Here is a 12,519-nt window from a genome sequence, read left to right on the forward strand (position 1 = left end):
CCCCTTTCACACAGTATTGAAGAGTCTAGACAAAGTGAAGCTTCAGTATCAAAATATGACATGCAGAGAATGTGAAGGTTTAAGAAGGATGTACATCTGACATTACCGCGTAGGGTCATTTTACTCAGAATATAGAGCAGGGGCAACTAGGCTGAAATCTAAACCTTTAGGATTTGATAAATCACATTGAAAAGAATACAACACAATAGAAAAACAGCAGCAGATTCGAATGTTTCATTTTTTTGTCATCAACTTTCATTTGAAGAGGTTTCTGCCATTTGTACCCGTTCATCAACACTGAAATTTTCTTATGGCTTTTTAGACGGTTAGGTACGGCTGCCGTGGGAAATGTCCCATTTGGGGGATTTCATGAAACGGTTTTTGTGCTACCAGACCTGTGGGACATCAAACAGGGTGGAAGAGGTGGTTGTGTCAGCACCTGCAAAAGGTATCACATGCAACAAAATTAGATCAAACAAACTCCCAATCACTCTGTATTGCTATAGGCTACTGCTCTGAGCCAAGAGCACTTTTAAGTTAGTCAGCTGTTGCCATCAATGGTTCTTGCATCATGCAAGGCGGGAAATGCATGCCCAACCAAATTATGATCTTTAAGGAAACCCCAGAATTCGTTGCATAGGATATCAAACTCATTAACTCCGACTGAAAATTAAATATTTCCAGTGAAGCAATTTTCCAATGCAGTCAGAGTGGAACATGGTCAGGAGAAAGGATGAGACGGGTTGATTAATGAATTCTCATACAGAAATTACCCACCAATATAACTTAGGAATTATTGGTTTTGTTTCTTGGCTGGAGTTGCCAACATGAAAGTAATTTATGCTTTAGCAATGAGTGTTTCACATTATTTAAGAAACTGATCCTCATATAAGCTTGTAAAATGCTTGAACTAACAATCAAATATGCCAATTTTTTATCTGGTTATGACATCAAAAACACACAGCCCCATCAGGGCAGTATCAGTGAGAGGCCACGCAGATTCCACGTGGTCACTGCCGTCTGTTCTTACACAGTGTAGATGCAGCCACCCAGCTCCTGCTGCCTTTCAACAGGCACAGCCCTAAACTGCTGGGACAGCAGTGACCCCAAACAATACACCAAGTGGGTGACTGCATGCTATACAGCCCAGCTCTCCAGGGGTATCTGTATTCAAAGAAACAAGCAGAGCTGCATGAAAAGAAGTACGAGCCACATCAATTCCCTGCAGTTATGACCGCCGTATCACATCCTGTAGCGTTAAAAGGCAGGCCATTTTGACTGCTGTATGTAACACGCACACACGCACACAAGGACTCAGGCAGTCACACCATTCTTCGCTTTCTCCATCAAGATGGAGGGGCAGTTGCTGGATTCTACAGGGCAGAGCAGATGGAAAAATCTCACGACAAGCCACTCGAGTGGAGCAAGGGGGATAAGTTTACCCTTTCTGCCTCTGTGGTTATATTTAGAGCTTCAAAAGAACCAATGAACATTGAAAACAGGAGGCCATGTTGCGTCAAACAGAAAGTGTAAGCGAGATGATCCAGACTTTTTTGCCTTTGTTTCTTATTGTGTATCCTACTCAAGACAATGCCGATTTTATATTGCAGCTCCAACTTTCATCTGCCTTAGTGGTGCCTCAGACAGAAGCAGCCATGTGAAGGTATTCACAGTAAAACAGGATTAATTCCAACACCCTTCCTCCTTCTTTCCATTAAAAATATTTGCCGTTTAATTTCTTTATTGACTTGTGCAACTCAACGCTTATAAGTTAATACAAATAAAGCCAGTGTTTGGTAGATGATCATATTACTTGTTTCTTAAATTGTCTCACATGACAGTCTCGCCCTGACCCATATTACATCACAGCTGAGAGGAACATGTGAGCTGTAACAGTGAACAGGGACAGACAAGGTTTCAGGCTGGAAACCTTGGGTGCGTAAAGCAGGGCCTTCCTCAGAGAGACAAAGGCCCTTGCTTGTCACAAGCGCATGCACGCTCTCATGTTGCTGGATATTAACAGTTGTCAAAATACCATAAAGCAAAAGGTAATGGTAGCTTGGGTATTGATGAACGACAGCAGCATGTGCTGCTTTGATGCTGAATGCTGGGTGTGCAGTGGGCTGGTGCACAGGGCAATGCTGCGGCACCACCTCTATCTTTCGCCAGTATTAGTCCGTGTATAAAAGCACAGTAGCAGCAATAATCTGTTGCTTTCAGATACAAAAAACTGGGTAAATACAAGTGCCATCAGCTACTCACAAATAGTATAGCTGTACTTGACCATTGTGACAAATATGACTGTAAGAAGGTAACCAGTTACCTAGTGAAGCCATCTCATTCACTGTATGTAGTCTCCTAAAAACAAAACGTTCTCAAAACCTGACTTAGTCATTTAAGTGTTTTAATGCTTTCTTAGAAGTCAAATAGGATGTTGATGGAAGGAGGTCAGAATATATAGCTACTCAGTGTGAAGACCATCTTGAATAATTTCTGACATGCTTTGATTTCCTATACACTACTCTTCATATTTAAAAAAAAATCATGGTTTGGCAGAGTGAAAAACTGGGTGACCTACATTCAGTACCCAAAATCCAAAAAGCAGACCCAACCCAGGGGACCTTATAAAAATATTGATTATTAGTGAGAGACCTGTCAAGTTCCATGGGCCAGCTTCCTTTTTGAAGTGGAATCATTGGTAAGAAAAACAGGCACGACGAACAGCAAGCATTCTCAAAGCAATGGCACTCCTTTAGTATTTACACATTCTCTCCAATGCCATTCCATACCCCTTGGTTTCATATGTTAAATGTTAGCTTCAATGAACATGTATGCACTGCTGATATGAAATGCAAAAAAGGCCAAATGATACCCAACAGCAAAGGGGTGTTGTGTTTGAAACAAACCATTTTTACAGTGGGTAAAGGTCCCTTTAAAATAATCTCACCAATAGCCTTGCTATTGCTGCTTCATCATTACAGATTTGTGCTATGCTAATGTGAACGTTGTGGCACAGCTGGTTTGATAGTCTGTCAAAAATAAATGCAAAATTGTTGGCGCAAGTGTGTCTAGCCTTTCATTTTTCCTTCCAGTTACTCCAGTTACACTTTCATTACTCTGGGTGTGTCCATCCATTCACTTTCAAATCAGAGGACACATCCTGTGAGTGACTTGCAGGCATACATTCTACAAATTGGTGTGTAAAGCATAACCTTGGGTCATAGTATGGCTCACTTTAAATTTGTGTTACTGGAAGTTTCCTTTCCATTTTTTTTTTCCCATTTCAAAAAACCCAATGTTTTTTTCAACACAATTCAGCACTTGCTGTGCCAAGGAAAGACCCCATTTAAATCTGAATGGGATTGAGACATCTACAGAAAGTGAATCCACTTACAGGTATTCCCTCCATAGGTGGCCTGCTGTGATCACCTCAGGCTGTTAAAACTATGGAATTGGCAATACAGTCTAAATGTCCATGGTCTGAGTACACCTGAACAGTGCAGAAGCATCAGGGTTGACAGGTACACACTCGCTTGCCGACAGCTCACCTTCAGTCTTCCTCTTTTTGTTTTTGCGGCCTTTCTTGCCCTGAGCAGCTGAGGGTAGAGGCCAGGTGCTGGTGTTGGCATTCCCATCCCCCTCTGTTCCATCATAGCCCTGCTCCTCCTGAATTGGACTCATGCTCCTTTTCTCTGCCAGAGGCCTGCAAAACACCAAGTCACAGGACCCAATGCATCCTTAGGGTGAGTTCAGCTGACAAAATATTCATTGCTGTGCCAGTTGTTGCCAAAGCAACATCTGAAGCTGGACTTCACCACCCGTCTGCCCCTCTGTGAAAAATTCGCCCAGCGTTTACTTCCTCCGGGACTTCATACTGCGGTGTGTGTCCAGCAACTACATTCCCCATATGGAGAACATAGGGCATCTTCATGCGTTTTATCACACGACTGACCTCTTATTTGGTATCTGAAAGGAGAGGACTGATCTTCATTTTATTGAGGGTGCATAAAAATCTCAACACTAATGTCTTATAGCCGGAACAACCAGCTTATCTAGGGATACCAATGACCCTACTAAACCAGTGTGCTGGCGTGGGCTTGCAGCATGTACATTTATCTCATCTCTACAGCAACACATCTATATGGTAAATATATATGCTTTAAGACTAAAATTCAGCTTGTTATAGGTGCTTCCTCAAGCTTGGGATCTAACTATTAATAGCAGTGTGGATTCTTTTCACAATCTATATTCAGCCAAATTAAAAGACAAATTTATCATGTAAGATTTTAAAGTAACATCGTACACTTTAACATAGTTTCTATTGACTTAATGTTCTTGCAGGACAAGTTTTTCACAGCATGCATCCATTTTGTTTCATGCCAGGTCCCTGGCAGGCAATTTAAAGCCTTTTCAATGAAACTGAAAACCAGCCCGCTCGTCAGATCTTCCTCAACCACGAGCCCCGACCCTGGAGCTCCAGGCAGATGCATCCATTAAGCTGTCTAAACTTAACCGTCCTGCTATGCCATACAGCAATTTGTGGCTCTTTACTCATCACACTGAAAGAAATGAAACTTTCTTCCTCAGATAGCTACTAAATTAAGGAACCTGTAGTGTGACTCATCTCTCTGCAGGTTTGTATGTCTTTATATTCCATTAAGAACACATGTACAGGTGGTCAGTACATGACATTCATGCACCCTACACAATGCCATTCACGGCTGACATGAAACAAAGATCAATACCAAAGGACGCTGCCTGACGTGAATTTTGCTTTTAGTCATTATAATGTGAAGGTAGTTTATGCAGGGGGAGAAGCAACATACTGTGACTTCAGCCAGCTGTCTTCTGTCCTGTTGTCCACAATGTCGGCATACGTCTTAACCTGTCCGCCCTCTGTCGTCCTGCCTGCATTCAGGGTTGGTTACCAGGGAATACATTTTCACTTTTTTGAAAAACATTCATGCACTCAAAATCTCACAAAATCACAAAATCGCAACTAAATTTCTCATGTCCGTAGCATACTGGAGCACAAATTCTAGCAACAGTATGCAAGCTGAAAGTCTCCGATCCCTCCTCCACACAGTTTAAGCAGCAGATGGTGCAGTAATAAAAATTGCAGGTGTCATGTGGGAACAATTCAGAACCCAAGAGATCTATGTGCAGCGGGAACTTAGGATGTGTTTTAATTGAGTGTTGGAAAGAGGTAAATCATTCCTACTATCAGTTTTCATCTTTTTGTTCCTCTTGTCCGCAGTGGTGGAGTGACTCCAGGTGCCGCTGTGGCTGTCGGTGTCACTGCTCTGAATCTCTCCCTCTTCAGTCTCATCAGAGCCCTGCTCCTCCTGGATGGGGCTGATGCTCCTCTTTCCTGTGAAGGTCCTGAATAACGCAATCACACACGTGCACACGCGCACACACACACACACACACACACACTCTCAATGTTACCAAGGGCCCTTATATCAACATCTCCACAGCTGCCACAAGGTTAACTATGGTTATGCAGCTTCCCATTACAAACAGGTTAAATCAGCTTCACACAGCTTCCTTTACAGTCAAATTTCCATCTTTTCTTCTCAGTTCATTTCAGATTCTCTCATCTGTATACTGATATATACTGATTGTCCCCATGCTTATATCTTTTCTGCAGCTACAGGTATAACAAGATGTTACAAGGTGTTACAAGGTGTAAACCAGGTGGCATCCAGCAGAAAGTAAACCAACTTTCTGCTGGATGATTGCCTTTGTGCTGCTTGAAAGCACTTTGTAGCCACTAGCTGTCACATGTACAAAATCATGACTTACAAGAAATATGCCGAAGATTTAACTATTTTGTCAATTTCCAAAAACCATACATTTGGCTGCTAAATTCCTCAGTTTGCTATGCATGTTCTCTGAAGTCTAGCAAACTATAAAGTGTTGAAGATGGCAGTTGAAGTTTTTGAGGTACTATTACATTTGATTAGAACAAACTCAATGATTTTTTTTTTTTTTTTTTTTTTTTACAAGAAATAATTCCAACTTAACCTTTCCTTAAGGACTTTAATTCCCAGCAGGACTAAATGAATGCAACAGCTTATCACAGTTCAGCTTATCACATTCAGTATGATCACAAAGCTTTATGACATAACATATAACATGCCCTTTTTAACACCACAGGTGTCAGTGTGCGAACTGCAGAACAAACAGCTCATACAGATTATCATTTTTACATGAACAATTTAACTTATTAAATACAGTGTATTCTATACCGAGGTTATCAGAAAGTCATTAAAACATTAACTTTGCAAAAGAGATACTGGATGGTGCATGTAATGAGCAAGGCCAACAGCCTGGGTGAGACACATTCAAAACTGTAATGACACTGTTTAAGCCAGACAAGACAGAACCAATGTTGTATTACTATAAAGCAAACAACTACCTGTTCAATACTTGTACATTATAAAGTATTTGGGCATTCTGACAACTAAATAAGGTCAAACATTTAAATTCTTGATTATAAATAAAGGGGCTTGAGAATTATCTCTCTCTTTCTTCCTACTTCAGATGAGCAGTAATTGGCTGTGGGTTTAGCCTGAGTCTTGGGCTGTTTTTGGCAAGTCCCTCCCCTCTTCCTCAGCTCACACAGCATGTTGTTCCCTTCCTGTTATCCTGCTTGGCATGAGCAATGTATGCACTACTATGACATTCCTTTGTGTGGCACATAGGAGTTTCAGTCAGCTTCCACGCTATATTTAATGAGAGAAGTGAAAGAAACTGCAAAGACTCACTGCATCAACTGACACACCAAAAAGAATGATGCTGGCATCAGGATTTGCCTTGAGAATTTCACTGCAGTCTTTAGGAGACACCAAACCTAAGGGAGTGCGACCTGAACTGGGTACAAGGTTCAAACTGTCCAGGGAACCAAAAACTTTACCCTTCTAAAATGAAAAATGAAGGTCTGCCTCAAAGCAAGACAGTGAGATATGCTCTTACTTGCAATGGTTGTACCCATAGCTAGGCACAGCTGTGGTGGTGCTGTAATGAGACTTCACCCATCCGTCCTCTGCCCACTTCCTGTGGCCCTGCTTGTCCTCCTTCCTGCTTTCCAGGTACTCTGCGTAGGTCTGGATACGGTAGCTCTCTGCGTAACGGCTGGTGTTCATGGCTGCAGGGTGGAGGGGGAGAGCAGGCAGCTTCACAAAACACTGCATTGCACTGCAAGCTTATTCATAGCCTTTCAACACACAGTGACATGTGCTTTCACACGTAGGTCCAAGGCCCACTGCCCAATATTGGCTACACTAATATAATATACACTAAAATTGTAAAAATGACAGAATCCTGACCATGGATTCAACTGGGTGGCAAAGTCCTTATACCCTACAAGTCCCTCATCCTTCTAGGCCTTACCAGCTTGACAGCACTCTTCTTGCATGAGACTGCCATGCCACTGAAGACTGGCCCCTGTGTGCTGCCACAAACATTTCACAGAGCCAAGGCATTCTACTCCCCAGTTCATTCAACACATCTCGCCAATTCTACATCACACTATGCCATACCACTTCTTGAATAGGCTAATGAGTGAAGCAGTCTCATGACTAACCAAAAAAATAACCACCACAAAAAAAAAAAATTTCCAATATGATAATTCGAACTTTCTCATAATTCAAATTTTGAGAACTTGAAACAGTAGCCAATTTAATATTGTAGCCAAAAAAAACAAACAAACAAAAAAAATCAATCAAATTTGAGGTCTCTGCTTAGCAAACCTTAGAGGACTACTGAACACTGTCCTGCTCTGAATACTTCAAAAAGCCAAGATGTTTAAAACTTGCTTGAATCCTGTAATTAGAACCAGAGCAGTAGCTGGGCCTACAGGCATGCAAGTGAGTGTTTCACATGACTCTGTGGGTGTCCCTCTGAACAGCAGAGTTCCCCAGCTTGGTGTCACTTTGGGAGCCCACAGCCTAAAGCAGTGGGGTCACAGTCTTCAGACACACATTGACACTTCTGTCCTTAGGACCATCAATGGCTACACTGTTGTACAGGGTCCATATGTACAGCATGCGTGGACCCTAAGGAATCACTTCAATAAAATTACTCAATTTCAATGCAACATTCAGCAGCAACTTACATCTAAAAATATTACTCATTGTTGAAGTATGAGGTTTCTTCCCTCACCCCCCATCAGGAAATGTAACTGAAAAGCATCTTGACTCAGTTACGGACAAAGAATACCAATGATCTGATAGAGATTACTAGTGGGCGAGAACGTGCACATCGACCTAAAATAAAAAGGATGGATGACTCGGTCGCAAAGTATAAATAGTGGTTAACTTCAGCAATAGCACTTGTCAAAAAAAAAAAAGCACTAGACTTGTTATGAATATATGAATTTATATAAACCTGCATTTGGAGTTTTAAATGTGGTTAAATGGCTTTTCTCGAAGACAGTGTTGTCTTTTGTTACTTATTTTTTTTACCCATTCCTACTGATATTAGAATGTTACTTTCCCTTCTTTAGTGAGCTCGAAGTGACCGAACAATTGATTTCAGTCTCTGAAATATCTCTATTTGGTGATCTCCATGAGCCCTCATTGCACATTCTGGTGACAGTCCTGCACCAATTATAGTATCTATATTTTTACAAGGATGTCATTTCAGCAGAAACGGACACCGACCCCCTAAAATGTGTTCCTGTCTGCCTCCTGTGCCCAGCATGTACAGTGAGGTAGATCACATCCCTTCTCTTTCCGTTCCCAACCTACAGTATTTGAACAAGAGCAAATGGTCATAGTGGTTTGGTGTCAATTTTCCTTCTGAAAAATCTTTCTGTTCCTTGTTCCCTCAAGACGTAATGGGCATTGCATCCCCCAGTTCTACAGCTCCGCTCAGGGAAGAGACCATATTTGTACCAAATTTATTGCAGGATGAAAATCAAATCAATTTCAGATTGTAATGTAAGCACTCTCATCAAATTACATTATTGTCATTTTGCAGACGCTCTTATCCAGAGCGACTTACATATGTTACAACTTTTACATGTTACTCGTTTATACAGCTGCATATTTACTGAGGCAGTTTTGGGTTAAGTACCTTGCCCAAGGGTACAGCAGTAATGTCCCAGCAGGGAACTGAACCAGCAACCTTTTAGTTACAAGCCCTGCACCTTACCACTAGGCTACACTGCCACTTAAACTGGTGACATATTCTACAATGTTCATGGTCACTTGCCCCCGATCGCCTTTTTCAGCAGTTATGACAATTGTGTCTTGCTAGACTAACTGGCCAACTAGCAAGACCATTTTATTGTAGCATTAAAAGTGAAAGTTCAGGGAACAGAAACTGTCAAGAGTTGAATTCTTAAAAATGGCAATAGTTATAAATGAAACGGTATCAAAAAGCTAAATTTGAAATGACGTCTTCTGCACTGCTTTGTATCATTATTGCCTTAAAAACAGTTTGCAGAGAGGATGAAGTTTGACCTGAATGTGTTTATTTTTTCCTGGATTGTGAAGATTAGAGTAAAAAAAAGCTGGATCACTGCCTTGTAGAGTGCTGTTTTCCAGTAGGGATGGACATGACACACATTTCTGTCCATTGATCAGTGGATGAGAAGGGCAATTATCGATTAATCATTAATGGACACAAAATGTTGAGACAAGCACTTTTTTTTTTAACCTTTTGACAATTTCACTGATAAAAATGCACCTACCACGTCAGTAAACAGATTGTTGTTAAAATCTCGTAAACTCACAAGTGTACCCTGCTTGATACTTTCTTTTCCAAATGATCGTTTCTGGCTTCCTTTCAGCTTCCTTTGGCCTGGTTTATAAGAGAGTCAGGTGGGTATCAAACAACCCAATACCATATCTGAATTGCATTCAAACCTATTTCAAAAGAAAATTATATTGTAAATTGACAAAGTGAAACCAAGAATTCATGACTCTCACAGGGGCAACTCACTTCATGTGTGTTGGTTCATTTTCCAAAGCAGATGGTATTTATATTTTAAACTAGATGGGCTTGTATTATTTAAGACCTTCAAGTTGTTTGACACACAACTTATCAAGACAACCTGAATATTGTAACAATATAATGCATGCATGTGTCCACTCAGTCCTTCCATCTACATGGAGTGCATCTCCCTTTTGTGCAAAATCAATTTAAAAGCAAAGACACCAGACCAACAATACAGGAGACTCCCAGGGTGTACCTGACCTGTACTGGCTTTAGTGTGAAAGCACTTCTTACAATCAACCAGTTGTAAATGCTTCAGGGGTGTTTGGAGAAGAAACAGAAACCTTAAATTTGCTGCTAAAACAGACATTTTTTGTGTCAGCACTATTGGATTACCTCCCTCACGCAACAGTAGAATTCCGTTGCCATGGTAACTCTGATCCCTCACTATAGGTTGACACTTCATGGGAGGAAAGTTCACAAAATATATAGCCCATGGTTAAAATAAATATTATAGCTCTACTACCAATGTTTGCAAAAGTCTAAAATCTATGTCATGTATTACACACACCTTAAATGCTCTTCAGTACCAATGCTGACAGCCTAGATAACATGAATATGCAACCTTCTGAAGCAGGGGTAGCATTGTTACTCATTGAAGAAACATTTTCCTTTAATTTTGACATGTTACATGCCTGTGAGTAATTAATCAAGTAATTAATCAAAATGCGAAAGGACACAGTAGCTCAGTCTTAAAGTCAGACCAAAGACTGAGAATCAATGAGCTAGGGAGTAGGTCTGACATTATCTAGAAAGTTGCCATGGAAATGTACCTGAGCTGAACTTTAACATTATGGTTTCCAGCCAGGTACTCGATCCCAGTTGGCAAAATGCCTTCCAGCCCAATGAAGATACCCCAATGTCCTGAGAGGGCCAATGGATGGAGGCTGTCCACAAATGCGTAATACACTCTGCATTCTGGAAAATGAATGCAAGTCCATTTTGAAGAAAAGTGTAATACAACATGGGACTCCTTTATTGGTTCTGTTTCCCAACTAAAACAGAGATAATGCTCCCCGTCTTTTAGTCTTGGCCACCCACCATCTGTCAACACTCTGAAGGAATGGCGAGCTTAGTTGGGCCGAATGGCCTGTTCTCGTCATAATATGTTCTTATGTTCTAACACTCATTCACTCAGGATTCACAATTTGTTCTGCCAAAACCTCATGTCTCTGAAATTGCCAGTAAATGACCAGCTGCAATTAAGGAGCTCATGGCTAAGAAATGTTGGGAATCCCCGCACTGCACAGGGGGTTCTCTATGGAGATGATCCACCTCGCCAATGTCTCATTCAAACATGACTGTGGCCAGGGCCATGTGGCTAGCATGGATTTATTCTCACAGTTATCCAGACACTTCTGGTTCATCTGCAACTCTTAAAAGCCCTGAGTTTTTTTTCTATTTTGCTTTAATTCCCCATGCCCCCAGAAATAGGTAGAATACTCTCCCCTCTTGCCAGCAGGTAGAAAGAAAAATTTCATGAGACATGTCAAGACATGTCACTGCACTCTAGATAACCTACTCTTGCTCTGAGACTTTAAATAAGCCTAACAAGTTGAGGCATTGAATAGATGCAGCGTCTATTTATTTTACTTACTCATCACAACAGCTACAAGCTAGAGCTGTACAAGTTTAGTGCTGCACAGCTGTAAACTTCACTAAAAGACATAAGAGGATAAGAGGGGGCTGATAAAGAGACTACTTGAAATAATGCTTTTTTAAAAAAAAAAAAAAAAAATCCTCCTAATCAACAAGCAGCTGCAAGGTGAAAGGGTCACCATATCCTCCAGGCACCAAAAGGAAGGAGGGAAGGTGGAGACAATGACTCTCACTTTGACTCAACTAACTGCAACACTGACAGAGTTTATTACCCCTCCATCTAATGTGGTCAGGCCTTGGTTTAAGGTATGCCGGTGAAGCCGGAGGCTGGTGGTGATTCAGTTCCCCAAGGGGTGTTAGGACAGGCCTCGGTTGAAGGGCGATAGTGCCGTTATCACACCTGTCCAGCCAGCTGGCCACGTTCTGATGACTCACAGTCTCCCGCTCAAGGGTGTGGCAGACAGACGCTGGCACACATCCCCGCAGACCAGACGAAGAGCTTATTGAAATTCATACCACTGTGCGCTGCGTTCAAACAAGGCCATCAAAAAGACAGCACTGTTCTGCAACCTTCACATAAAGAGCAAGATTTTCTTTTTTTAGAGCACTGCCATTATAGCTGATGCAGTGGGGATTTAATACACTAAAAAGACATGCAACACTTGAAAAAGTAGTGCTGTCAGATGCAAAGCTCCTGGATGTCAAATATGAGTAAATAGGGCAAGACTGAACAAAATGGTGAAAATACTTAAATCAGGAGCACCTGACCAATGCTGATAATTTAACAAAAGCTGAAGTGTCACTGAAATTTTAAAAACAATTCCAACTGTATGATGAGAAAACTCAACGTATCTGCAGCTATCATGAATGCGGCTTGTCTTAAATTAACAATTTTGAAGACTCACTTAGTAT

The 12,519-nt window shown here is 41.3% G+C and overlaps 1 protein-coding gene across 1 annotated transcript in view; it reads right to left on the reverse strand.

The window, feature by feature from the left end:
- parn (poly(A)-specific ribonuclease (deadenylation nuclease)) overlaps positions 1-12,519 on the reverse strand; it is a 26,891-nt gene continuing 14,372 nt past the window's right edge. The window contains exons 23-27 of the mRNA XM_036521807.1: positions 6,982-7,153; positions 5,222-5,382; positions 4,827-4,908; positions 3,549-3,703; positions 1-439 (exon numbers count right to left, since the gene is read on the reverse strand). Coding sequence (XP_036377700.1) covers positions 387-439; positions 3,549-3,703; positions 4,827-4,908; positions 5,222-5,382; positions 6,982-7,153 — 623 coding nt within the window. The 3' untranslated portion in view covers positions 1-386. The remainder of the gene's footprint in view (positions 440-3,548; positions 3,704-4,826; positions 4,909-5,221; positions 5,383-6,981; positions 7,154-12,519) is intronic.

The sequence above is a fragment of the Megalops cyprinoides genome, chromosome 1 (genome assembly GCF_013368585.1).
Source record: "Megalops cyprinoides isolate fMegCyp1 chromosome 1, fMegCyp1.pri, whole genome shotgun sequence".
Taxonomy (NCBI): domain Eukaryota; kingdom Metazoa; phylum Chordata; class Actinopteri; order Elopiformes; family Megalopidae; genus Megalops; species Megalops cyprinoides.